At 38.0% G+C, this 27,495-nt stretch overlaps 1 protein-coding gene across 1 annotated transcript in view; it reads right to left on the bottom strand.

Moving 5' to 3' along the window:
• Window positions 1-517: 517 nt before the first annotated feature.
• The window catches only part of LOC119659114 (cytokine receptor-like), a 62,503-nt gene continuing 35,525 nt past the window's right edge, over window positions 518-27,495 (bottom strand). The window contains exons 2-17 of the mRNA XM_038067037.1: window positions 23,041-23,112; window positions 22,848-22,978; window positions 16,675-16,789; window positions 16,474-16,610; window positions 16,248-16,416; window positions 16,094-16,189; window positions 15,893-16,034; window positions 15,558-15,821; window positions 15,359-15,498; window positions 9,790-9,938; window positions 9,575-9,731; window positions 9,205-9,510; window positions 9,034-9,145; window positions 8,807-8,970; window positions 7,769-8,742; window positions 518-1,752 (exon numbers count right to left, since the gene is read on the bottom strand). Coding sequence (XP_037922965.1) covers window positions 1,552-1,752; window positions 7,769-8,742; window positions 8,807-8,970; window positions 9,034-9,145; window positions 9,205-9,510; window positions 9,575-9,731; window positions 9,790-9,938; window positions 15,359-15,498; window positions 15,558-15,821; window positions 15,893-16,034; window positions 16,094-16,189; window positions 16,248-16,416; window positions 16,474-16,610; window positions 16,675-16,789; window positions 22,848-22,978; window positions 23,041-23,107 — 3,324 coding nt within the window. The 5' untranslated portion in view covers window positions 23,108-23,112 and the 3' untranslated portion in view covers window positions 518-1,551. The remainder of the gene's footprint in view (window positions 1,753-7,768; window positions 8,743-8,806; window positions 8,971-9,033; window positions 9,146-9,204; window positions 9,511-9,574; window positions 9,732-9,789; window positions 9,939-15,358; window positions 15,499-15,557; window positions 15,822-15,892; window positions 16,035-16,093; window positions 16,190-16,247; window positions 16,417-16,473; window positions 16,611-16,674; window positions 16,790-22,847; window positions 22,979-23,040; window positions 23,113-27,495) is intronic.

The raw sequence follows: 27,495 nt of genomic DNA, 5'->3' as shown, positions 1-27,495 counted from the left end.
GTTTTACCCTGGAAAAAGAGAACTCAATTGAAGGATTGATCAATTTCGAAGCCATATTTCAATGCACTTTGGCAGTTTACAAGTATTATCCAAAACACGGTGTATTCCATCACACCTATGTGGATACCCGAACGATTTGTGTTAGTTTTCCATTCGCACTTCTTAATTTCCTCACAATCTACTCGCACTGGACTGAGACTGGCATTGATTGGCATGAAACTCCCTATGGGCTATTTAACTGGCTTCTAATTGAGCCCTGTAACGGTTCTTCAATCCATTCTTGTACCTGAGCACAGCAGCAACAATTCTATATGATAATAAAGGTCGTAAATCGGGAACCTCTTATATTATGTTAATGCGAGAATGCCCATTGCCTCGTAAGGAAAACTTTATTCATTACAATGTTTTCTCTTTAGGCGCGTATCTAGGAAAGTATTTTATGATAGCGTGTTTTGTGAATGTCGTGATCAAGAGTTAACAATATAGAATTGGCTACTGCTCCCAACGAAAAAAAAAATCAATGAGATGCATTTTATTCGATCAACATATACTTGTTCGATATTGTGTAAAAATAAATACATAATTCATAAATGAATAGGAAGGGCATTATCAACTTTTACACTAATTAAAATACGTAAACACTAATCGCTTCATATTTGATAAAGATATGGTTAATTGTTGGTTTATGGCATATTCGATTTTATTATTTTATTTCGATCATTGGAAATCAATTATAAATAAAAGCAGCTGCTTAGAAGGCATGAATATTACCTACAACAATGAGAAACTTTAGGTATTTTCTAATGAAGAGATTCATTTTAACAGCTTGAAAGCTTTCTGGTGGGCAGATATATATATATAAAAAAACAACAAAACCAGAAACAAACGGCAAGAATTCGAAGAACTTTTCCATATACACGGACGGTTTCTGCTTTTGTTTTATTTTATTTTTTAAGAGCATACTTCAAAGAGTCATTTTGATTGACATTCATAACAAGAAGTTTCTGGTGGAAATATCTTTTAAATGAATGAGAAAATTTTAGATTTTCTTCATATTTTCAATAGTTACGTAAAAAACATGTATAGCTTAACAATCGTAATCACTAAATAATTAAATACTTTTTTGACTTCCATCTAGTTTTTGATGCATTTTCTCTTTTTCACTTTTCAATGTAATAATATAAAAATAATCTTAGTTTAGACATTTTCTAAGTTAAACAATCACACGATGAAACCTACTCACCAACCACCAAATCAGGTTATTATTAAGCAATGAATACAACACAGTGATATGATGTGAGTAAAATGACATTCGCTACATTCTACGAAAGATCGATGAGTCTTGAAATCTATAAACAAAAAATATTCTAAAATAGGTTGAGCGTGTTCAGTTATAATCAGTCTAGACATTTCAGGATAGTGAACTGTATGCTTCTCGATTGCTAAATAAAAACCTGATTCTTTCCATCACAATCCAGAAAACACGACATTTATATTCATATATGTACGGGGAACACACGAAAAATCAGAATCTTAACAGTCGGAAGAATTTCATTGCTGCCTGTGACCGAATTCTGATAGTTGTTTATGCGTAACGTAGCCACATATGTTCTCCTGGGCTCCTGTATTCATACTGACCGGATCTTTATGCTTCGACAGTCCGTTGCTGTCTGTTGCTGCGTTCATATTTATCGGTATTATCGTGTTTTGGATTTCATCCAAAGACGTGTATGGTATTGTTGGTTCGGCGAACTGAAAGTAATAAAAAAGGAGAATATAGCAACTTATTACAACTCATTTCTTTATGAGGAAAGAATATTGCGTGTTGGATAGCGTGAAATATTCATTGATTCATTCTTCAATCGTTGCACATACAATGTTCGAACACAACCTTGATAGTTTGGCTTGGATGCGAATGATACTCGCAAATTAACTTTGCGTTACGAAATCCATTTGGATATCACACATTTCAAAAGAGTGGAAAAGCAATTGATTTTATTATATTTCCGCCAAATATATCACTAGAGTAGAAGTTGTCTATAAAAGATGCTCTTTTGGTTAATTTTTCTATCAGTAAAAATAGCCTGACCTACCTCCTGGGTAGGCCTGGCCCTGTGAGAGGCGACTAAAAGAGATATAAGACAGCAACCTGCAAATTTTGGAACTTTATCTCTACCAAAACGCGAACAACGCCTCGAATAGGGACGGATCTCACGCTAAAAACCTTTGGCTAACGAAAACGGACTATGATTGGTTTCTGGAATGCGCGCATGCTCCTCGAAAACGGTAGCGAGGGTCCCCAGAATGCTCACTTTCTTCAACTTTAGCGGGAATTACAGAGATATAAGCTGGACTTTCTGGGCTTAAGAGAAGTAATACGGTGGGACTCTAGAGAATACTCCTCTCTCTCTCTCTCTTGCGATAATGTGGTTTTGTACTCCGGAAATCGAGTGCTAGCAGACGTGAATCCGGTTCCAGGTTGCTTCTGACGGCTTCCGCAAGGCGCGTTCTTTTCACTTGGGAACCGATTTCTGACAGACTTCCAACTTCAAGATGCCGGTCCAGGTTAGGGAGCGTCATCATCAATTGTACAATGCTACGCACTAACGGAGACTTCCGATATAGTGGAGAAAGGAATATCACCATCTGACGATCGCTTGCGTGTCGTATCCGCCACTTTTCGCAGGATTGGGAAGCTACGACCCCCTAAATTCAATTTCGACCGCTCTAAGACCCAGTTGTCACTCGACATTGGAGAAGCTATCTTGCTGATCAGAGGGAGATATACTGAGTAACCCGCCTGAGAATATTGATGAGTATAGTGTACACCGTGACAAAAAACAATTTGCTATTGCACTGATCAGGGAAGCGAGAGTGCATACAGCATCTCGAAAGAGCTTGCATGTGGTCGCAAATCTTTCGATGGTGCTGTGAAGAACGTCAACCGTCGATTTCTCATTCACGATAATGAACAACTGAAGAATTGGAAATAACACGTTCTTAACCGTATCAAATTCGGTAAGGTTCATTCTCTTGCGAATGAAATGCCTAGTCGTCGTCACATGCGGATACGGACTGTTCCTCTAAGCAGAAGAGAAATCAAACGGAGTAAAGCCGCTGGGCTTGACAGTCACCACAGATCTGCTACTTCCACTCGTACAGAAATTTTGGGAATCCGAGACCTTTCCCAGAGAGTGAAAGAACGGGATAGTCGTCAAAATCCCAAAAAAGGGAATTCGTTTTGTGTGTGGCTATTGGAGGGATATCTGCGTGCTCCCTGGCGTTGCAAAGATGATAGTTAAAATAATCCTGGAACTTAGCAAAGAACATCTCGAAAGCTTGATCGACAAAGAGGAGGCTGGTTTCCGCTCGTCATCTTCCACCATTGACCACATCAGCCATACGGATCATTTTGGAATTGTGCGCGGAGGTTAAATTTTCGATAGCGTGAACAGAATGTGTCTGGAGTGCTCTATACAAGGGAGGGGGGAGTCCATAGAAATTAATAGCTATCAGAGCAACATATGGCGCAAAATGTCACGTGCGGCACTGAAATATTTCTTCTTGTTATCGGTGACGTTCTTCATGCTGCCTTATCCGAAGGACGTGGAGAAATTCAATGGACGATGACATTTTTCCCCGAACACATCGACTACCCTAATAACATCTCTTTGCTCCCTCATCGCGTCATGAATCTTGACCAAGTGGCTTTAAATTTGGAAAGTAAAGCAAGTAGACTTGAATTGAAGATAAATACCAATAAAACCAAGGTTCTCAGTTTGAGGGGTCATCCCACTTTTCCTATCTGCATTAATAAGTAGAGTATTGAAGATATCGATCAATTTGTATATCTAGGAAGAGTGACTTCTGTCGACGGTGGCAACGAACTGGATGTTGCCCGACGCATTAATAGCGTTAGATCCGCTTTCGCTGCCCTGTCTAAAATCCGTAAATGGAGTTATTTCAAAACCAAAGGCTGATGAAAAAGAAGATCAAGTTGAGACATGGAAAGTGCACTCCACTGTTACTCACAAACTCCAAGCATCAATACCTGTCTGCGTCGTATCATCGGAGTACGCTGGCCTAACAGTATTTCAAACGAAGAACTTGCTCGGCAGACGGACCTAATAATAATAATAATCGCTGGCGCAACAATGTATATTGGATCAGGGCGTTGAAGTGTGTTAGAGCACTTCATTCAAGACCGTAACGATACACTATGATACACTGTAAGAGGCAATGTAGTTGGGAGATTATTACCCTGATTTGACTTAGGTACTCATTCAATGGATAGGTCGCACATTAAGGAAGGGCGACAACTGCATTGTGGGCTACGCCATTCAGTATAATCTACTCTCCCAATATGGTCGACGAATGGGTTGCTCCAAGACGTGCGAGCGGCTCGGGAAGTTGTGGAGGAGCTGAAGGGCATTTTAGGTAACCGCAAACGATGGCGCATAGGTGTGGTTGACGGGCTACAGCCCACCAAGGGGTAAACGGCGAACATATATATACCTCCTGGGTGGGTGACGTAGTTCCCAACACCTAAGGATTATATTTTATATATGATTTACGTACATTCGCTGATTATTCAAAACTTTGGAGGGGAATTCACAAAATATCTGGGCTTCAGATCCGGTAAATACTTGGAAAGAAATCTATGTATGGAAAAATCAACGGCCGATAAAAGAATGCAAAAAGGAGATATTCAAAACAAAACAAATTTTTACCACTGACCATGAAATAGTATTAGTTGTGAGTTACGTCAGTTGGAAGATACGTGTATAATAATAAGAAGAATAAGAACAATCGTTCGTGTAACAATTTCATTGAATTTAGCATTTTCTGAATATTGTATGACAATTTGAGATGAATCGGAGCAAAACTAAGGAAGATACCGCGGTTTAAGCAACCAAGTCTCGTGGTTCGCATGGCAAAAAGCCGCAGCTGATAATGCATTGGATTCGTTCAAGTACACGGGTGTTCTTCCCAAGGATGTTTTAGATGTCATCAAGTCTATCTATGAAGGTCTGAGCAAAGATGTCCCCCTGGAGTAATGATTCGTCCAAACCAACTTATTGGTGAAAATCTCACCAAAGCACTTGAGTGGAACCGCTGTCATTATTGAGACTGCAGCTTAAGTAGCAGCCTGTGTCTTCAATGAAGATTCTTTGTTTTACTAATCTTCATGCAAGGCGTGAGAATCAGTAGTGGACCAAGCGCCTATAAGTGGGCGTGATAAGCCGAGCGGGGCTGGAAGCTGAAAAACAGACTAAGGAACGCAGGATTCGTCGTAGGCAGGAGTAAGAAGGTGTTTTAAATGCCGTACCTTAATGTACCATTGATTTCAATAACGAGATTTAAGGGGAGATATACAATTAGAACTTTCCAAAAATTCATTTATTTCATTTTTTTAATCGATAGTACTATATTCGAAGAATATTTTCTCAAAATTTCAAACCAAAATTCGAAAAATTATAAAAATTGCAGCCCCGTGAACACTGCGCCTCAATGTTCGAATGTAGACCGCTCCAGTCTCTCTGTAGAAAACGCAAAGAAACAGGTATACGGGGAAGTTTCTTTGTTATTTCACTGATCGGATTATGAAAACAGACTTAGAGTAGAGAAGAGGGGTGTACGTTATAGTGTAGCTACAACCAGATTTTTCAGTCTGCTTATCGAATTTCTCCACGAGTCAGGTTTGTGCATTGCGAACAACGCAGAAACGTGAAAATGTCTACGCATCGAAAAGGTGAAAGGGCAATTCCGCCTCGATCGTCAAAGCCACGAAAAAGAAAAGGACTGCGCGTGTCAAAAGACAGAAATGACAGAAAGTAGTGAGGATGTGCCATGTCATTCTATGCACGCATACCAACTTATCGAATTTTTCACGGTATTTACAGGACTCTCAAATCTTATTTGCCGAGAGTGCGAACAGACAGTTAGATTTTTGGAGAGTGCAAATCGAGGCCTAAGGCTTAAACTTGTTTTGACGTGCCGTTGCGGTCGCCGCGAAATAAATTCAGGTCCGCCTATAAACACTGGCTACGAAGTAAATCGTAGGTTGCTAGGTTTTGACATGGAAGAATTAAACTTATTTTGCGGTTTAATGGATTTGTGCGAAGGCCTCAGCGAAAGCGCATACAACAACATCGTTCGGCATATTTACGAAAGCACAAAATTAATGTTTGGATAGTGTTCGAAAAAAGCCGTTGAAAAAGAAGAAAAGGAAAATGAAAATCATAAACGACCGATATTGAATTTTAAAGTTTCCGCAGAAGGCTTTTGGAGGGAACCTGGTTTCAAATCGCTATATGGTGCAACCACGCTTATGGGCTATTACTCTGGAAAAGTAATTGATTTGCGTCTTTTTATAGTTACTGCGAAGTGTGTAGGTCTTGGAAAGAAAAGACACCTTTCCCAGAATATAATGAATGGCTAGAAAATCACACAGAAGAGTGCATGAAAAATCGCGAGGGTTCCGCAGACAAGATGGAAGTTACTTCTATCACTGAAATCATCATTATCAGCCTCTGAAGAGAAGTTCGGTGTGAAATATGGCAATTTCATCGGAGACGGCGATTCAAAAACTTTTAAGGCCATATTAGATGTTAACTCATATGGCGAAGAATTTCCAATTGTAAAGATTGAGTGAATTAGCCACGTGGCAAAGAGGATGGGTACTAGGCTCCGAAATGCCAAAAACCAACAGAAACTTGGTGGCAGAGGTAAATTAGAAAATTATCTACATATTTCGCACTAGCAATCAGAAGAAATATTAATAGTGTAGAAGAAATGAAAAAAGAAATCTAGGCCACTTACTACCATCGATGTTGAACCAACGAAAATCCGCGGAATGAATATTGCCCTACTGGAGCCGACAGCGGGTGTAGGTGGAAAAAACCGAAGCTGTAGGAGTCAATAAAGAGTTACTGCAGCACCCTCCATCACTACACCCCGACGTCGAAAGATGAGCATACGAGAGCTTCAACTCAACCGTTGCATTCCGGCCTTAAAATAGTTGAGATAGCAGCCTTTTTGGCTGCTGGAATGTTCAAGGAAGGTTATTCATCTATCTTAAGAGTTATGGATGATTTGCAGTTCCAAATTGGGTAAACGTCCAAAAACTACGCTGAAAAAAGAGACCAGGAGCGAAAACAGCGGCGCAGCCTTTCTGCAACTAAAGAAGCTCGAATTTCTAGGAAAAAATCCTTGATATCGGAAAATGAGTTCTATGGGGAGCAGGAAGGGCTATTAAATGGACCTGATATAGCTGATTAATCCTCTGACGGACACGATAGTAGCGTTCTCTTGAGGCCTATTGTGTAAAGTTTCCATGGATTAATGATAATAAATGCTACTTCCCGGTCAGCATACTTTGCAATCTGTCGCCAGAAGAGATTAGAGAGGACTTACCATTACCATACTTTGCCTAAATCCTTTTTTAACTGGGCCTGGAACCACCCTATTGTAAATATATGATTACCATAACCCAAATTTCAGATACAGAAAAATAACGATTGTAAATAAACGAAAACAACTGATTCTCCGAAAGATTTCAATGTTGTCCTAATTTTCTTTTTTAAATTAGGGATAAATTCCATATTATTACCAGTTGTAATAAGCACTGAGGAAGGCAGCACTGGTTCCCGAAATATATGCATAAATATAGTGATTTTGTCCTTAACTTAAAAGAAAATCTTCTTTTTTTCTTTTTGATTCTTTCAGAATAAAAATACAGAACAATATATTTCGAAAACTTACTTACCGATTGGAAAGAATCATGTTGTACGTACCCATTGATAATAATGGGTTTCTTTAGCGGCCTTGGCTGCGATATTTGCGCTATCGGCGCTGGCATGTTATTTTCTCTAATGTTCATATTAGGACTATCTATCGGTGAGTTGCTCATACTGTCACTCATATCACTCATTTCAACTGATTCGGCGTGTCTACTGCTCGAGTCTTCTTCGCCTCGTATAGCGTCAATTGAACTGTCGTCAAATTCGCCTGTATCACTTTTCTCCGTACGATCGAAACCGTTCGTGTAACCAGAATCCATACGATTACTTTCCAGTAATTTGTGATTTTCGTTTTTATATAAAGATTCTTCGCTGTGGATACTTTCATCTCTACTTATCACATTATCACACCCTTTTGGCCCCGACTCTTGGTCAAGGTCAGTTAGTCCTGGTGGAAATGTTATGCCGATATCTTTCATTTTCATATATTTCTTTGATAAAAAGTAGGCAGACACGGCAAATATAATGAACGTAAATATGCTAATTATTATTAGGGTATTCGGTATACCACTTGCGGAGTAGTAGCACATTTGTTGTAACTTAGTGGACCATTCGCCTTTCAAATATCTGGTATTGTATTGGTAAAAACTGCTTTCCTCTTGACATCGGAAATGATTACCAAGTGTTCCGGGATATTCTTCCGAAAAACTGTCCGGTACTTCGCCATACTCAGATGGGATCGCATTCACTGCACGTACTTCGAATTCAATCTTTTCCCAATTATTACGGCAAATATTATCATGGAACTGCCTCATTGTGCATTTTGTTCCATTTATTTGAGATATCCTATAATTTGCCAGATTACCTCTTTCGAAAATAGACACTTTCAACTCGTAGAAGTCGATTGGACCGGATGGAACTTGAGGCCGTTTCCACGATATTGTAACGGCCGATGAGTCCTTATCAGTTATGATGTTCACTTGATCAGTCGTGCTCGGACCTGTCAATTACAAGTATTCATTGGGTAAAAGGTAAAGGCTAAAGCTAAAGCAAATTCTACTTACTTCCGATTAAAGTTCGAACTGATATATCATTGCTAGCTTCGGATTCAGTAGTTGTGCTGGCCGTAACGTAAATTTTATAATTTTTGTAGCTAGAAAGTCTTTTAATAGTCCAAGTGATCTTGGTCTCGTTTGTAGCGGTTATATTTTCTCGTTCATTGTCGTAACTAAACAAAATTAAGAGAAATAGTTAAATCGTTGTTCTGTGTGTCCGTAAACATTTTACTTACTATATTTTGTAATAAGTCAAAATTCCATTATGGAATTCTGGTGCCTCCCACTGTAGCTCAATTGAGTGATCCGTTTTATTCAAGGCTGTTAACCTTCGAGGCGGGGATGGTGCTATAAAATTCACGATTTTTAAACGATTTCTTTGAATTTGTCTTTCACTAAAAGCTTACCCGATTCTAATGTGGTTATTTCAAGTGGTGTGTAGTCCTCTGGACCTTGTTTTTTAGCAGAATACATACTCATCCATATTCCGTATGTGGTGTACGCTTTTAGATTTGTTAGATAATACTCACGAATCGAACCGGAAATATTCAAAGATTTTAACGGTTCTTTGCAACTTGCATTATTCACAGCAATAGGACAATAATTGAGCCGGAAACCTTCCACCATTGTACTGTACACACATTCTACGTTCCAATATAGTTTAATTGTGTTACCATGTTGTGGAAGTCCCTTAGGTTTTATTATGCCGAAATCTTTAAAAATAAGTCAATAAGTTCAGCACTAATGTTACCTTAACTTTCGACAATAAATACTTACCACTATTTGCCGAAGCTGTGCATAATGCCCAAATCATGCCAGAACTGCCGCCTCCATAATAATTTGCAGAGACAGCGAAATTCATTTTTTCCTGTGTATTCATCATGTATGTGAAGTTGCGCACATTTCGGCTAACGTGGGTGAAATTTAAGTTACTCTGAAATTATTGCGAGTTCATTAGAGTTCTGCTTTTCCATTATCTATTGTTTAAGAACCTTGCATTGATCAAAAGTCTCGCTCGCCGCTTCGCAACTAAACACTGTATAATTATCAATTTCTAAATTATCTTCAGTGCTGGGTTCGTCCCATGAAAGTATATAGCTCATTTCTTTGTAGATCTTTTTCAAATGCGGGGCGGGATATTCTAAAATGAATTATTGAGAGTTAATGAAACGCATTTCATGTAAAATTTATGACTAAGAGGAAATTAATGGTAGATTCAAAAAATCTAGAATCATTTGAATCCATGCCACTGCTCTCATCGAGAGGGGTTATCCTTCTCCAAAATTTGAATTAAATGTTCTGTCCTTTTATTATCAATGTTGGAATGTAGAGGTTCTTAACCTCGCAACTTTTTCAGTAGAGACAGTTTGGAAGTTTCATCAGGTGTTATTTGCACTTATTAATCGAATTCTTATGCAATTAATGCAATTTTTTCTCTCGCTGCCAATAGAAGACTCCTACTATTTTGTTTGTTTGTTCCGTATATATCAATTCAAAAATCCGACAAGGGTATGAATTAGCCAGATCTTGGTTGGTCTGACCCTCGCCACCTTCCATTTTGTTTGAGAATAGAGCTGTAGGAACCCAAAACATCCCCCACTTCCTCAAGTTCCACAAGTTTTCACCACGAAAGGGACTAACCGCTTCGTATCGGTTGGCACACATCATGAAGTGTAATGCATTGTGTTTGTAATTTATAGTCGGAGCTTAAACAAATTATTATCATTTTTTGTTGTTTAATTCCGGCGTTGATGTTTCTCATTGGGATCCTGCGGGTGTTATTGTAAAGCCACCTACCGCCACCTTTCTTTGGCAACGACGCCGTTCCTTGCGTTAAACACGCCATTCACGCGTTCGGACCAGCCATATTCGTGGCCATTACATTGGCGACCACCCGACGAAAGAAGAGTATCGCGGATCAAACACGGCTTTTACGTAGTACAGGCGTCATCTACGACACGGAGCATTTCTCCACATCAGCCATATTGGCCCTCAACGCTAACCGCACAATTCAACATGGCGAAAGAGAAATTGGATGACGTTTGCAGCCCACCAAATGGCAGATGTCGAGATCAGGAGCCTCGTTGCTTTTCGGTTGCCCTTTTTGGAAAGCGTGGTCAGCCTTATAGTTATAGAAGCGCAATTCCGACCTAACATTGATAAATAGCAGACGGTTAAAAACAGAATCATCTTCGCATATGCAACAAAATTATCGACGCCGTTATCAAATCGTTTTGGCCACTACGCGCTCGGTTGTCGAAAATGGCAGGCAGAATCTTGGAGATCTGAGTGCCGATGCAGGAATCAAAGGGGTTCGGTGTTCAATGAATTTGATTATTTTTCAAATCGCAATTTCTCGCAGTGTCCTTTATACAGGGTGTCTCGGTTATGATGGCACCAATTTTATTGGTGGATAGTACCACTTGTTTGAGAAAAATTGGCCCATGGAATGGACACTCTCTTCCAAAAAAAAAAATTCTTCCTTCATCTAGAAGAGCATGTATTCTCGCACGCTTTTCTGTGTCCGGACCCGAGTTTCAACGACTTAGTCGTGATCAAGCTGGATCAGGCGGGGGCAGCATGTTGCAAGGCTATGATTCAGTATTCTTTACCGATGGACCAAAGATGGCCTGTAGAGTCTGCGCGGGGGTTTTCTCGAATACACACAGTGTATCCAAGTCCTATGGTCTCCCAGATTTCGCCAGTGTATTCCAGGCGGAAGTACTGGCGATATTGGAAGTCTGTTGATAGCTGGAGCGAGATTCGAGCCCCAACCGTAACATAGCCATTCTGATCGACAGCCAAGCAGCCATCAAAGCCTTATACTCAGCGACGACATCTTCCAGGCTGGTTGGATAGTGCAGAGACGCGCTGAACTGTCTGGGCGCCACCCTCAAGGTCAGCCTTCTCTAGGTTCCCGGGCATAGGAACATAGAGAAGAAAGAGCGGGCTGACGGATTGGCCTACTCTTGGCAGCCCTTCGGTGAATACAGTCGGTGTTCCGCTAGCGGCTGCCGGAGGCCGAGTCTACTCGCTTTGTCTTACAGCCGCGGGCCTAAGATGGCGAGGGCTTACGAGCTGTGCCAAGTCAAGGAGAATTTGGCTCGCTTATAACATAGCCCGATGACGAGAGCTCCTGTGCCAGACGCGTGCAAATGCATTCAAGTTTACGGCGGTTTGCACGGGGCACTGGCCCATGGAGAACCATGCCGTCAGACTAGGCATACCCTACAATTCGCATTACCGAAGCTGCCGAGAAGGAAGGGAAACCCTCCTGCACTTTCTCTGCGATTGCTCAGCTCTAGCTAGAGTCAGGTTACGGACACTGGGTAAACCATTCTTTGGGGACCTCAGAGAGATTTCTAGCTGCCGGGTGGGAGAGCTGCTTTCCTTCGTGAATACTACGGACTGGCTCTCAAGTTCCGAGCCGGCTAGACTCTGCCTCCCTACTCTTATAACAGCAGTCACGGTCTTAGGGAGCTTGTCGAATCAAAACGGCGCACCACAGTGCTAATTGGGCTCCTCGGAGCGGCCACTGATACCTACCTGCCTACCCTCCTTCAATCATCTAATCCCAGATTTGATACCATTTTCGGAAACAACATAAAATTTCTTATAAATGGATACTTTTCCGATTGCAAAGGTCATCATCATTTGGATGATATGATTGTTCAAACTTTAAAGAAATTTCAAAATCGATTTTTGAGCTAAGTTTCCATATGCATTATTGTAATGGTATTTTAAACTTATAAAACCGCAAATTTGATAAAGGTTGCCTCATTATGTTAGCTTTCAAATGACGTGTAAAAATGATGGGTTTAGTTATGGAAAATTTAGGAATATTACGCATTAAAGGCGGGATCTCGATATGGAGGAAATTCATGCTGCTCCCAGGGAAGAGGTGAGGCAGCTTCTGATGATTTGCCTCTACCCTGGAAGAAACCGCAAGTGTAATTTTTGCATCTTGGGCGCTTGCTGGATGGCGGACTTAGAGCTCCTTCAATTCCTAAACAAAATTTAATACTTTAGTTTAGTTTAGATCCTCAATTCACACAAAAAAAATGCAATGTAAAGTGGGAGTTGCTGGCGGTGGACTAATTAGAGATTGGATTTTAAGTTAGCCGATAAAGTTAGCGAAAATATTATAGGAAGTGAATAAAGTACGTTGCAATTTATCCAAAGTATTACATAGCTTGATGATGAAATTCGCGCACGGTTGTTGTCAGCCAACAGAGCCTATTTCAGCTTACACTGTTTCGCTCAAAACGTCTCACCATAGGGTCAAAGCTCTTGCTGTACAAGATTATGATCTTGATAGTCCCCATGTATTCCTCGGAGACTTCTTAGCAAGAAAAATTGCGAACTCTTGGCCGCGTTCGAGAAAAGAATCCTGAGAAGAATTTTTGGCCCCCTACATGAAAATGGACAATTCCGTAGCCTACACAATGACGAAATCTATGAGCGATACCATGACCGTTCGGTTGTGGATAAAATCCGGCTCAATAGGTTACGGTGGGTGGGTCACTTAAGCCGCATGGGTGAGGACGATCCAGCCCGGAAAGTCTATAAGGGTAATATCTATGGTAGAAAAAGAAGACGAGGCAGACCCTGCCTCAGATGGAGCGATGGCGTAGGTCAGGATGCCAGGCATCTTTTAGGGATATCGAATTGGGGGACCTCGGCGCAAAACCGGGATGTCTGGAGTTCCTTATTAAGGCAGGCCTAGACCGGCTACCGGTTGTTGCGCTGTTGATGATGATGATGATTGCATAGTTTAGCCTTCTAAATGAGTGCATCTAAATTTGAGTTTAATAAATTTGTTATTCTTTTTGTTTTCTCTCTTCGTTAACTGAACATTAGAATTGCCATTCGTAAAATATAGTGACGACTCTCAAGCCAGTGTAGACAAAACAGATAAAAGCCGATGGCTTAAGAATAACGTGTATCCCCACACATTTGCTTCCCAGCTAGTTCGTAACTTTTTTACATGAAATTGGACCCTGGAACAGTGGCCAACTCAAATATTCTCCTATGAATCCCTATTTAATATTTTTGGATGGGATCCACTACGTATGGAGAAGATCAGGTGAGCGTATCGGGGAAATGTGTTCAGACCACAGTACGCCAGCCGGTGAGCAGGATGATCTGGGGTTGCTTTTCGTTTTATGGTGTGAAAGGACTTTCATTAACTTATGGAAGAGTCAATGGCGCAGCCTATAAACGAATCTTGAAGGAGCATCTGACACCTTGAATTGAAGAGCAATACCAGTATTCAAGTGGAGTTATCTTTCAAGACGATTCGCCCTGTCACAAGTCCCACATTGTAGGTAATAATTTTTGTTCATTTTCTCAAGCTGTTTTATAAGAAATATTGAAGGTTTTCCAATTATTTGGCCTTTTTTGCTTTGAAAGTGCGCAACTTTCTGGCCGAAAACTCAGTAAAGCAACTGGCTTGGCCAGAGAACAAAACCCCATAGAAAACTTGTGAGGACTAATGAAGAAAAAGGTAGCTGAACAGACGCCGAAAAGGCAACATGAACTTGATTTAATGCTCTTAAGGACGTGGAATGATGAAGTTGACCTTCAGATTCTGCAGAATCTTATTTCATCAATGCCAGCGAAGATTAGAGCCGTAATTAAGGCAAAGGAGGTGCAACGAAATACTAGTTAAACATTTATGAGTTTATTGTTTAGTTATTAAGTAAACAAAAAAAATTATCGTGATACGACGAATTTTGTGTCCGTAAAGTAGACTAATTTTGAATAAAAGCCCCTCCTGAAAAATTTTACATAGGTTCTTTTTTCTCCAACAACTATTTTTAGTGCAAAATATCAAAAAAACCCTCATATTTACTTTTTTTATCAGCTCCAAATTTTTATTTCTCAAAAATCAGATTTTCCTACTGATCGGATTTTTTTGCCCAGTACTGTATGTGCATGATATTCCGTAAGCCAGAAATTGTGTAACTATGTCTACGATAACGAATCTCATTCCGAACATTGGTAAGCAATGGCGTTCAGTATAATACCGTTCGATTTAATAATTTATTGTTAGGTCCTTCCGGAATATTTAGAAAAGCCAAATGAAAAAAAACCTCTGACTTCGACAAAATAGTAGATCTGGAATGATCGCATATGCACGGCAATTCAGACCCCTTTTAGTTATTATCAAGATGCCACGGTCTGCTTCAATATGAAATCTCTAAGGAACTTGAAATCCAGAGTGGGGACAAAGATGTGGGTTTTCTGTCAATACTATTTTTTCTTGCTAGGTCAGAAAAGACGCTGTGAGACTGTTCATCGAACGATGTCGAGTTTGATGCCATCTCGAGCAGAAACACTATACCAAGATAACAAATTGATCGAGATGTTGATAATGGTATTCATTTTTAGCCATCTCTATGATAATGATTTGAAGCTTATCTCGCCACCACAGTTAACGTATACAATTATGCAGAAATATATTGCACTGTTTTGCCTTAACGAAATTTACTTTTAGGAGTCAAAATGTAATAATAACAAAGTCAAGTCAAAATGTAACAATAACAAAATGATAAATACCTCGTTTCGGGACTGATATAACTGACCCTTCTTTTGACAGTCCTTCTACATTACTACTGTGCAAGGTAAACTCGTAATCAGCTTTCTCGTCCAGCACGAATTTCGCTGAATAGGATGTGTTTTCTTTAGGTTGTATATCCCTGCAAATGTAGTTGAAATTATAATTTCCTGCTGTATAGAATATCATTGAGAAACATACACTTCTTTGCCATTCTTTAGAGCTTTCGTTAAAACGTAACTCAACCCATCTGCATTCTTTTCGTACTCTTCCAATCCTTTCCAATAAATAATAAACCATGTTGCACTCGTATTATAGGTCAATTGTTTTAGGAAACTTCCTACATCAACCGCAGGTGGATTGTCAGGCTTTTTGGATTTAGTTCGGAACTGTTCATTCACTGCAGTCCACATTTCAGAGATGTTTGCCGCATTCGCTACTTTCAGTCTTAACTTAACTTCATACCTGGATAAGCGGAAATGATAAAAATGCTTTTTGAGAAAATTGTGATAAGAAAGATAAGGGGATTTACTTACAACATGTACGGATATAAATTAACTAAATTGAAACTGTACTTTGTCTCTGATATTGATTTGATTCTACTTGTGTCAAGCTTTTCCCATGGTTTCCTAATGGATGCGTTGTAACGACTTACAATGTCGATTTCAAACACGAGACCTGCAAGGAACATTGTCGTTTGCCGATATCTAAGTGAAATTCATGTCAATGGTTTATACCTGTACGACTGTAAAAAGTTTTCATAACATCCCACTCCATACGAGCACTATTTGTACTAATATTCGTAACTTTAAGCATTGGCTTTCCAGGAATAACTGTAAACCGAAAGGAACAATTAAAAATACTCTACATTTGACAATTGCATTCGCATACCCATTTCGTAGTGCTTGACAACACGCACAAAGGTTCTATTGCCCAATTTATTCTCGGCGTGTATTTTGAATGTGTATTCATCGTGAACTTGACGATACTTGCCGCTTTCTATGGTTATATTGCAAATATATTTATTGTTTTCTTCTCTTCCCTTCGGACAGTAATAAATCTATAACAGAATGAAATATATGGTAGCGATAATCAATAATATCATACAAGCAAATACCAGTGGACTAAATCCGACCGAATACGTTATGTTGTATTTCACTTTAACAAAGTTAGTAGGCATTGTAAATTTGCATTCGAAATAATTGAAGTCATAGGAGAGACATCGGAAATCCTCAATTTCTTTGGGTGGTGTACCTAGTTAACATTTCAAATAAAATTAGCACAGACTTACTATAAATATCAAGGCAACCATACGCACCGACGATAATTCTGCGCATATCTTCTCCTCGCGTTCCATTGAACTTACAAGTTACACTTACATCCATGGTAGTGACATTATACAAATTCAATTCTATCGTCGTCTCATTAACAATCTGTAAAATGTTTAAAAAAAATTCATAACATAAGTTGAGAAATTTATTAACAAATGTCACTTTTTTAATTTATTTCTCTTTGAATGTATTACGTATACGCTTGGCAAATTGCACAAAAAGGAAGCACCGCTTCCCTTACTCAATTAAAGAAAATACAGTGACAAGAAAATAACAGAGGAAGCTACTGTAAAAATCACAGGTCAAAATGTTGCTTCCTAACAACGGTTTGACAGTGAAATACCAGAACAACAACAGAAAAGCCTTCGCGACATATATTCCTTGAGAGGCATTTTAAAATCTGATTGAATGACGGTCCATTGGAAAATTCATTTCGTTGTCGAGCGTTCATCGCGAATTCATAAATTGTATAGAGACAATGGGATGAACTACATTCTTGTGGAGAGGTGTTTTCAGCTTTGCTTTCGGAGGATTAGAATTGGTTGCTGAAGAATCGTGAGGTGTATTGGTCCGATCGAATGAACAATTAGTGCTTAAGTTTTCAATTTTATTCCGAACGAAATTAGCAATGGATGAATGCTAAAATTTCCAATTTTATTTGCAGTTGTATATGATTTGTACTGTATTGAATAGTAGAGTAAAATAATATTGGATATTAAAGTTTTTCGCGGGTTGCGAGTTTGCAAGTGCATGTGATTCAGAGTTAAAAGTAGTGTTGAATAATTTTCGAATTAATGGTGGTGCCTTCATTGAATCAATGGTTTTTATTTTTGTGTGATTGGTGATCTATTGTCGAAGCCTTTTTTTACTGCGTTCGTTGGTGGTGCCTGATGCCATCTACGCTACGCGACGCGACGCGGCCACCAACTTCACTGCCTGTCAAAATATTTTTACATGGTTTTGTAGGGAGCAATAAGGCCCAAACTCAACAGCGGAATAACTGCGTGCGTCCGCAGTGAGAGAGCTGTCAAATGAAGTTCATTCCACGGACTTGCATGAGGCAATATACAACAAGCCCGATGCGCAATTCGGCCGGAGAAAATTTCGCAAAATCGAACTTTTGCGGTGCGTGAGAGAGAGTTTGTTGTTTTCGACAGTTATTATTGAATGTAATTAATTTGAATGAATTCGTTTTGAAAACTACGGAGGGCACTATTTGCGTTGCAAGTGCTAATTATTAATGCCACTTGTGTTAGTCCCATCGCTTCCATTCATAAAAATTGAATTAAAGCCGGAAGTATGTGCACTCTTAGAGGCAATTATTATATGATTTTCATAACATAAAATATGCACGCAGGTTAATTGTCCGCTGCATTGCACATAATCTTCAAGTTTCTACAATTAGCGTATGACTCTTCCTATATTTTATGTTATGAAATGAAACAAACTCTCTCTCAAGCATTGCGCATCGGACAACTGTTGTATGTTGCCTCATACAAGTCCGTGTAATGAACTTGATTTGACAACTCACTCACTGTAGACACACGCAGTCACTCCGCTGTTGTGTTTGGGCCTATTCAACCAAGCGACGCGGCGGAGTTGCCTGGCAGAGAATATTCTGCAGTGTCGCGTGTCATTTCCATATAATGAACTCAATTGACTGCTACTATTTTTTAGTTTTGGTTTATATTCACCTCTTAGAATGTCAACATGCAGTTGTTTGTACTTGATTGTCGCGCTAGTACAATATAGGCATGCCGCGTCTCATTTTTGATTGATATTCATTGTAGATCATCATTGCTATGCAGTATATAAAGCAGACGCTCGAAATAACTAACAAATAGCGAACGACGGGTTTTCCACACTAGGTAATGTAAATAAGGAACAACCAGCCGGTCGAAATAAAGAGCATCAATTTCCGGACTTTTAATTTAGTTCAAATTGTTGGAAACATGCTTTTCGCTCTTAAGTTTTATGACAGGTATATGCATCTCATTTTATTACTTTATTTGTACCACATATGTGTAACAAAAGTGTATGTGCAACTATGATAACCCATTTCAGATGGTTTATGGCGATCTGCTCTGAATTCCCAATGAATTAGTAACTAAACATTTGAAAATTATCTTTGGGAAAAGCATTTAGTTTCTTTAGGGGTTGTAATCATTGTAAGATAAAATTTTTGTGTGAATTTTCACTCAAAACTAAGACTGGCTCGAAAAGTACTAATCAAACCTTTCATTTGAAACCCAACATGACTATATTCAGTAAAAAACAAGTCGAAATACCGGAAGCTCACGCTTCGGGTATAAAGGTTTTGTGTTCATCTTATGTAAGAAATTTCAACGCACATTTTTCTATTCGTATATAGCTACAAATCCAACATAATCCTTCATATTTTTCCAAACTACGAGACATACGTACATATTACAGCCATAGATATTACGCTCACCCTAAACAAACAAACTGCCTATTTCCGAATACTGTACACATATAGGCACTTATATAAATTGATCGTACCCATAATTCCGATTTATTTCTTATGTCTATCTGAATTAAGCACTACCCGCAAAGTTCATTAGCACGCCTATACTATATACCTACATACGCACATGTCTGGTTGGAGTAATTGATATTCATATATAAATGATTAAAAAACTAAAACAAAATAATTCTTTGCGACCCCATTCATTAGAACTCATTTCGTTGTGGTATTGACGAATTGATATGTGATGATGACGTCATGCAGGTTATAGACTACACGAAATTCACAAAAAATTGTGAAGTTTCACCCCCTATAACTTTGTTAATAATAGTTGGATTTTCTTCAAGCTTGACCAAATTGTGCATTATGTTCTTCATTACACGCATGCTAAATTTTATACTTCTGGGATGAACATAAGGGGGGTGCCGGGTAAATTTCTAAAATATGAAAATATACTATTATTAACTTTATTTGTGCAGATATCGGAACCGGATATATTTTGAGGCTTAGATTTCGTAAGAATGCACCACTGTAATTTTTTTCAGATTTTTCGGTTGGATAAGTCCTGAGAACGAGACCTGTTACACTTTTTGGGGGTCATATTTTGAGCCCTCACTCCCCTGTGTTTCACCCAACATCATATATTGAACCAGTTTCGAAAAGTACTAATTAAGACCTTTCATTTAATACCCCACATGGCTACATTCTGTAAAAAAAAAATTTACACCCTCCATTCACATGTATGGAGAGCCCCCCTTTAAACTTAATACAAGATGGCGCCACTTACTGCATGTAAAGGGAACACCAGATTACATACTCTCACTAATTTTCGTGATTATCGGTCTAGCCGTTTCCGAATAAATCGGGTGTGACAGACAGACAGACAGACCGACAGACAGACAGACAGACAGACCGACAGACAGACAGACAGACAGACACCGTCTCGATTCTAATAAGGTTTTGTTTCACACAAAACCTTAAAAAATTACAGCCTCCTTTTGCATGTATGGGGACCCCCCCTTAGTCTCAACGTAACTTTCTACGTCACTCACTGCATGTGTGGGCGTTCACAGCTCTCACCTTCTTACAAAATTTCGTGACGATCGATATAGCCGTTTCTGAAAAAGTGCGTCTGAGAGACAGACAGACAAAACAAAACCTTTTGTTTAACGAAGTAACTTGAGTTTGCATTTAACCGTATCTAAACATAATTGGCCTAAATTTCTTTTGCACTTATAAGTATTTTATACCTGTTGCAATTATCAACCAGATTCTAGAACGAATTTGAAAGGAAAGGTATGTGGCTCAAAGAATGCGCGCATTTAAAGAGAATGTTGCATTTAAGTGGGCTCCACTTTATAAAACATATACAGGTGGATTCTAGGTTAAACCGCTCTTGAAAAGTCGTGGTTTACCGGACAATGCCCTTCTTCTTTTAGATAACGCCACGTGCCATCCTCCTGCGAATGAATTACGAACGGAAAGCGACAATATTTATGTAAGGTTGTTTAACGTGACAGCCTTGGCCCAACCCAAATGTTATCCGTATTAAGAAACTTAAATATCACAATGCTTTTCTGTCGACAATTGTTGCGAAAGGGAATACTGAACGTTAAAGAAACTGGCAATCAAAGATGCAATATTAAACTCGCATTCAGTTTGGCAAAAAGTTGGTTAGAAAGCAATCGCAAAACGTTGGAATAAAATTTATTTATTTTAATACAAACCAGTTGCCATACTATAGCTATTTCGTTTATCTATTTATTTACAAATTTATTTCTCACATGTAAATAAATATGTAAATTTTTATTTATATACATATGTTATGGTTTTGCTTCCCCTTCTTAACCTACGCCAAGTCAATGGTAAGAAGGAAGTTGAGAATACCTAGTTGCAAGCTCAACAAAGATGACACGCTACTACGAAATTCATTTTTTTGGTCATGGAAAAAAAATTCATTGTGGAACCAACCCTATCACCAGAGCCATCTGATTGCCAAAGATCAATTAACTCGGTCCGTAATCTTGTTCCTGCCTCCGTTAGGTGCTGGACTAGCCGACACTGGCAAGATGGAAAACATTGAGATCACTGCCCATTTTGACCTCGTCGATATTGGAAAATTTTCTTATGGATGATGGACACATATATATTCGATAAAACGAATTCACTGGACCTTAACTTGATCGCTATATAAGGTGTCCCGTTTATGATGGTACAAATTTTAATGGTGGATAGTATCACTTTTTGGAGATAAAACCTTCCATGTAATGGGCACCCTATCTTTTACTGTTATACAGTTATAGGGTTTTTTTTTAATAAGGCCAGAAAGCTTGACAAAAAAAGCACAATTTGCCATTCTTTCAATCATTTGATCCCAGATTTGGTACCATTTTGAGAAACTACATAAAAGATATAAATGTTTAAATTAAAAAAAAATTAGCTAAATTTTAATATGCATGATTGTAAGGTTGTTACAAATCTACAAAGTTGCCTCATTAAGTTAGTTTTTAAATGACATGTGAAAATTATGGGCTTCATTGTGGAAAAGTTGGGAATATAGCCCATTAGATGCGGGAAACGTGGCCCTCATATGGAGCAAATTTTCTTGAATATAAGAGCTTTAAATGCGAGCAATGGAAAATGAATGCGCCAAAGCACTAGAACTGCCATATCTAAGTGAATTTTGCTGACGAATCATCTTTTTGGACATGAAATAAGTCGACACCCAACACGCCGTCAAACATCCAGTTAAGGTCCGCGCGCGGGTATGTTTCAGTAAACAAACGCCAAAAGGATAAAGGAAATTTATCAGAAGTGTTTCTTGAAGTCTACCCGTAAGTGGTTTCGCATAGATCTAAGCGCAGGAACACTGGAAACACGAAAATGTCATCGTAACAATTGGATGGCTCGCACCGTCACAAGAAATGAATCCAGTTGAAAATGTGCAAGTTTCGTTAAAAATGTTAGGCAGCTAATTTATTACCGTCGCACTATTTGGAAAAACCTACTGAAAATGAATCGTCAGCATGTGCAAAGGTGTCCAGGCTTGCAGGATTTGCTATTTATTTATCGCGCCTTAACCTTATTTTTATACAAGTTAATAAAAAATCTACTTATCATAGTAGTTCGTTTTTTCTTTCCCAAGGCACATGCTCTTGTGATGTTAACTGTATCTTGTAGCTAATAGTTGAGCTTTAAAGTCAAAACCATATTTGATCACCATTTCTAGAACTTCCGATACGCGTGGGAACAATACCATGAATTTTATGGACTATTCTATCAAAATTTGTCGTGAAATCAATAACCCGCATTACGCGAATGGTGTTCTAGAATGTTTTTACAGATTTTCTTGATAAAATATGCCAGCAACAACGTCACCAGGGTTCATATTTAATTCAATTCTTACTTATTCATGAAATTTCTAAACAATCTTCTTTCATATTTTTCGGGGATTATCATAATTGCATCGATTTCAGTTTAGATAAGATGAAATTATCAGTTGAATTTAGAAGGAACGAAACCGCACAAAGTAAACTGTCGTCACATTACTTGAATTCATTGGAAATTCGTATTGCCGCAATCTATGAGTTACCTGGTTCCAGGAAGTTTTATCAATTATTGTTAGATCGTTGCCATATACCAAAATTAATTTTTTTACAACATATTATTTATTACCTTCATATTTTCCTTCGGAAGCTCTTCACTAGCATTATAAAAAGACAGATATTTGCTAGGGTCTTTTGATGTGCACCACATTTGAACATGATCTCCAACGTTTTTAACGATGTTATTCTTTGGAAATATTTCTGGAATCAATACAAAAAATTGTAATATTGGCGTTTTTATAATATATAAATAATCTACTCACGTGCAATGGAATAGGTCATCTGTAATAATATCAGAAGAAGAAACAACGGTCTGCCTTTCGATTTCATTTCGTCTGCAATGAGAAGAGACCACATTGATGTTACTGAATATAACAAACTTTCTGCATATCTCATCTTTATTTTCTATTTCAATCTAAAACTACTAGATTGCGTCAATGAGGATTTTTCGTATGGCTGTAGGGTGCCCACCTTCTAAAAATGTTCATTCATTTATTGATATTTTCCACTCACCAAATGGCATTTTTGCACTTTTTAGAGTAGATATAATGGAATTCACAGAAATAACCATTTATATATTAACTGATGTGATACGATTCCTTATTTGAAAACTAATTCATTTCTATCTGACAATCTTAGTAAACAAAAAATTGCGCTTTCCATTGGCAACATATATATTGTGCAAATGGATAGTGACTACACTTTTCTTGGAAGCATAACCATTTAAGTGGTTGCACCGAATGGTTGAACGATTTGGACTCCTGGAAATGGAATATGTGGGACGCTAATTCTTGAAAATAGTTTTGAGTCTGTAACATCATTTCAAAAGAATTGGAAAATCGATTTCACGGAAAAGAAAATATATCATTACACAAGTTGTTTATTCACCTGTCATTCATATGAACTCAGCTAGAGGAATGTTTTTGGCAGAAATCAGTGATCAACACTGATATTCTTTCACTGTTATTGCTGAAGAAGAAGCATTAAGGAAATTTCAAGTTTCAAAATACTTTTCCGTGTTTCTTGTGGCACCGAGAAATGAAATCATGCCTCATCTGATTATATGTCATCCTTTTATTCTTTACATCAAGACATGTTTTCGGTGAGAATTTCCTGCATCCTAAGAAGCCATAGGTTGTCAATATTCCATTAAAGTGATATAGTAAATGTATATATGCGAGCATTCATGGTAGGTGCAAATTACTGGAATCCTCTGAACTCAAATTTCGTTCATTTCATAAATAAAATATAAATTTCAAAAGAGCCAATTAACTGATTTGTTGGAATGTTTGAAAAACAAGTCGGAAAACCGGAAGGTCAGCACTTCGAGTATAAAGGTTTTGTGTTCACCTTATGTGAGAATCTCTCTATACACTTTTGAAATGATAAAAAAAGTTGTTTTTTCCTTTTTCGCTGGTGTAGATATATTCCTACTCCTGAGACTTGAAGTAGTTCCCGAAATATCGGTATTGTAAAAATAAATATATCTACACCATCTGGACTATTAAACCGTTTTTAAGAGTTTTGCGTCTTCATATCAATGCAAAGGGGTGACATAAAATTGATATGGGAAATTCAGAGTAGAATTTTTCAATTCTTCTTCTTTGACTTAAGAACGGACTATGAAGCAGTACGGAAACGCAGTCCCATCATTCATTTCTTAAGTAGGTCCGTTGTACTCTCCAATTCCTTAGGAAAATTTCAATTGACGTGGCTGGGATTAAAACTAGGAGCATGGAATCGAGATTGTGAAGCCGACGCCTTAACCACTTCGGACATTGCACTCTCCATACAGCATAAACGAGAGTTTGGTAGACATATAGGGAATCGATTATAATGAAGTTTTGTATTTCGTTAACTCTCAACACTGGCCCACTCTGCAGTTATACAATGAGTTTATTGTAGCTGTTAATGAATTCACTTACAAACGTTGTTGTCCATAACCGTTAGCCCCTTCAGAACACGGTTCAAAATAAAATCATTTATTTCAGTGTTTGAACTTCTCTTCAATAAGAAAATTTATTTATTGTTCAGTAAAACAACATAGCATATTTTGACCTAGAAAACCCTTGCAGATATATATGTCTGCATACTTCACGACATATTAATATAACTTTTGAATGAACTGTTTGTTGTTAGGTAGACTGTTGGGAGTTAAAGATTAACGCTTCGTCAATCAATACTCAAAGAATTATTTTGAAGTCAAGCGCTCGTTGTCACTGCATTAAACCAATTTTATTATTTTTCTTTCTATAGATTTGATAGGTTTGTTCAGTATTGCATTGAGGCACTTTAATTTTCAACTCCGGAAATCTTAAATTTTATGGTAGGTTGGATTGAGTTTCTATCAGCTTTTAAATTTTCGCAGAAGTGGCATAATAGAGGATATGAGTAAATAGCTCTTACTTTCTTGAAATCAAGCAGAAGAACATGTGTTTTGTGTAGATATTTGTATTATGAGAAATACTAGCACCTCTGTCAAGACAAGATAGTGAGTCAGTTCTTTGAATTACTCTATTTGAGAAAATAACATCTTATTATTACCAAACTATAAGCCTAGCGTTAAAGTAAACAGTTATTCGATTTTTTTCCATTGAATTAAATACATTACTTATCACTTCGTAATTTATTTATGAAAGTGATCGATAGCTAACTCAAAGAGAACAACGACATCCGTATATATGGCGGTAAAGTGTTTTTCTCTGAATGAAAAGTCTTTAAATATAATTCACTCTGACACTAGCGTTGATTACATGTGTTCGGCGAAAAATAGAAAAGAGGAGAAATGGAATATATTGGAAATCCATGTGCGAAGAGATTCGTAAAAAAAATTGACTCATATGTATTAGATGGCCAAGCGTAGAGTTGGTGAATTTATTCGGGGCGAAACCGATAACGTGCTCAGAACTTCAGGATATGTTGCGATACAAGAAATCATGAAGTCCGTGATATTGTGTTAGCCGTTATATGAACACCTTAACTTACCAAGGATATTTATTTTTATATTTAGTTGTACCGGAAAAAAGTTGAAGAAAATTGGCACCGCTTTTACTTTTCTGGAGCCGAAATGTAGTAAGAATATTAAAAAAATATATATCAGCCAAAAATGAAACCAAATTCACACGTATGAAAAATTGCTTCTAAGAAAAGGAAATCCACTATGGGAGCTTTTTTCAAAAAGAGAACAACTCTCATTGCCGAATTTTATGTATTCTTTCACCTATGGTCCATGCTTAACAAAAATTCCGTTTTCGCTATTTAGCTTCTTTAGGCCTCTAGTCTCTAGCTCTAAATTTTCCGAGTTTGCGAAGAATGTGTATAAAGAAGAACCCATTTAAATGAAACTGTGAACTTTCGGTCTACCTAGATTTTATTTTGAGATAAAGTCATCTCAGAAAAGATAAAGGCTTTTCGAGAGGAAAGAGCTGCTACAAGTTCAATTTTGGAGATGTCAAGTTGGACTAAGTTTTTAACAATACAAAAATTTGATGCTCTTTCTATTTAATTGGAGGAAGCAAATGAAAACCTAATAAGAACAAAATATATCACAGAAAAACTACACTAACATCTGAGTTATAACCATAATGCTTCTTAACGTGTTCTAACACCTTGCAAGGCCGAGGTCAATCATTATCAATTAATTCAAACATTTTTCTTCTGCTTTGAAAAGGGATGTAGTTACGACTAATAGAGATACTTGTTTGGGTTTAGTTCGATATTGGCGGGGTGGGTATGGAGATAGCTCGTGCACAGGGCAAGGGGATTAAGGTATCGAAATTGTGAATTTTTGTCGTTAGGAACGAGAACTGTGGGTAGGTAGTATCTATTTCCAAATAGTTTCTCCGGTAGGGCTGTTTATAGTGTACCTCTTGAGGAATATTGACCTTAGGGAGATGAAGACGCGTACTGGCACGAATGCATCACATATCTAACAATTTTCTTCAGTGTATTACCGAAGTCTGCGGACAATTTGTACTGTAGGATACTCTCCGGCATTTTGGGAGCTGAAGCTGAGACAGTCTGTGTTGGAAGAATTGATTGCCACCAATTAGTGTTTCTGGAAACTGGCTCTATTCCGAAGTTGAAGATTCAGCATGATGATATTGTGGTCAGGTATGGATTCAAGAAATGGGAAGTATTTGTATTCGAAATTACGTTGATGTTGCTCCTTACCAAGAAGTGATCGAAGTATGAATGACTGGTTAAAGTATGAAACGTTAGTGTAACAGGATATATTGTCAGCCGGTGGGGTAGTTTGCAATAGTTATTATAATTATAATATTACCATGTGGCTAAAAAAACTCGCGGTTTCATATCCAGATGGCGATTCTAGTATAAAATCCATATTATTTTACAGTACTTATCCAAATTTTATGCGAACCTGGCGCAATACACAAGCTACAGATGGTTTTATTGACGCTATTTCTCTATTTGGAAAATTATGAAAAAACGGAATTTCGTGTGTTAAGTAAACATTGCTTTTCGATGGGAAAAATGTAATAGTTGAATCGAACACCTCCACTTTATCAACAAAACATGGAACAACTCCACAAAAGTCGGATGTACACGATATAATATTCATCGACTATTTTGAGAAAGTCGAAAACCAGAAGCTTCAGGTATGAAAGGTTTTGTGTTCTTCTTTCCCCACTTATACCTAGCTTGTAATGCTTATGTATTTAGTATGTTAACTGTCAAAAGAGACAATTTTGACCTAT

Source organism: Hermetia illucens, chromosome 6 (assembly GCF_905115235.1).
Source record: "Hermetia illucens chromosome 6, iHerIll2.2.curated.20191125, whole genome shotgun sequence".
In the NCBI taxonomy this organism is placed as follows: domain Eukaryota; kingdom Metazoa; phylum Arthropoda; class Insecta; order Diptera; family Stratiomyidae; genus Hermetia; species Hermetia illucens.
Note: the sequence above shows the minus strand (reverse complement) of the source record. Positions and strands in the feature narration are given on the sequence as shown.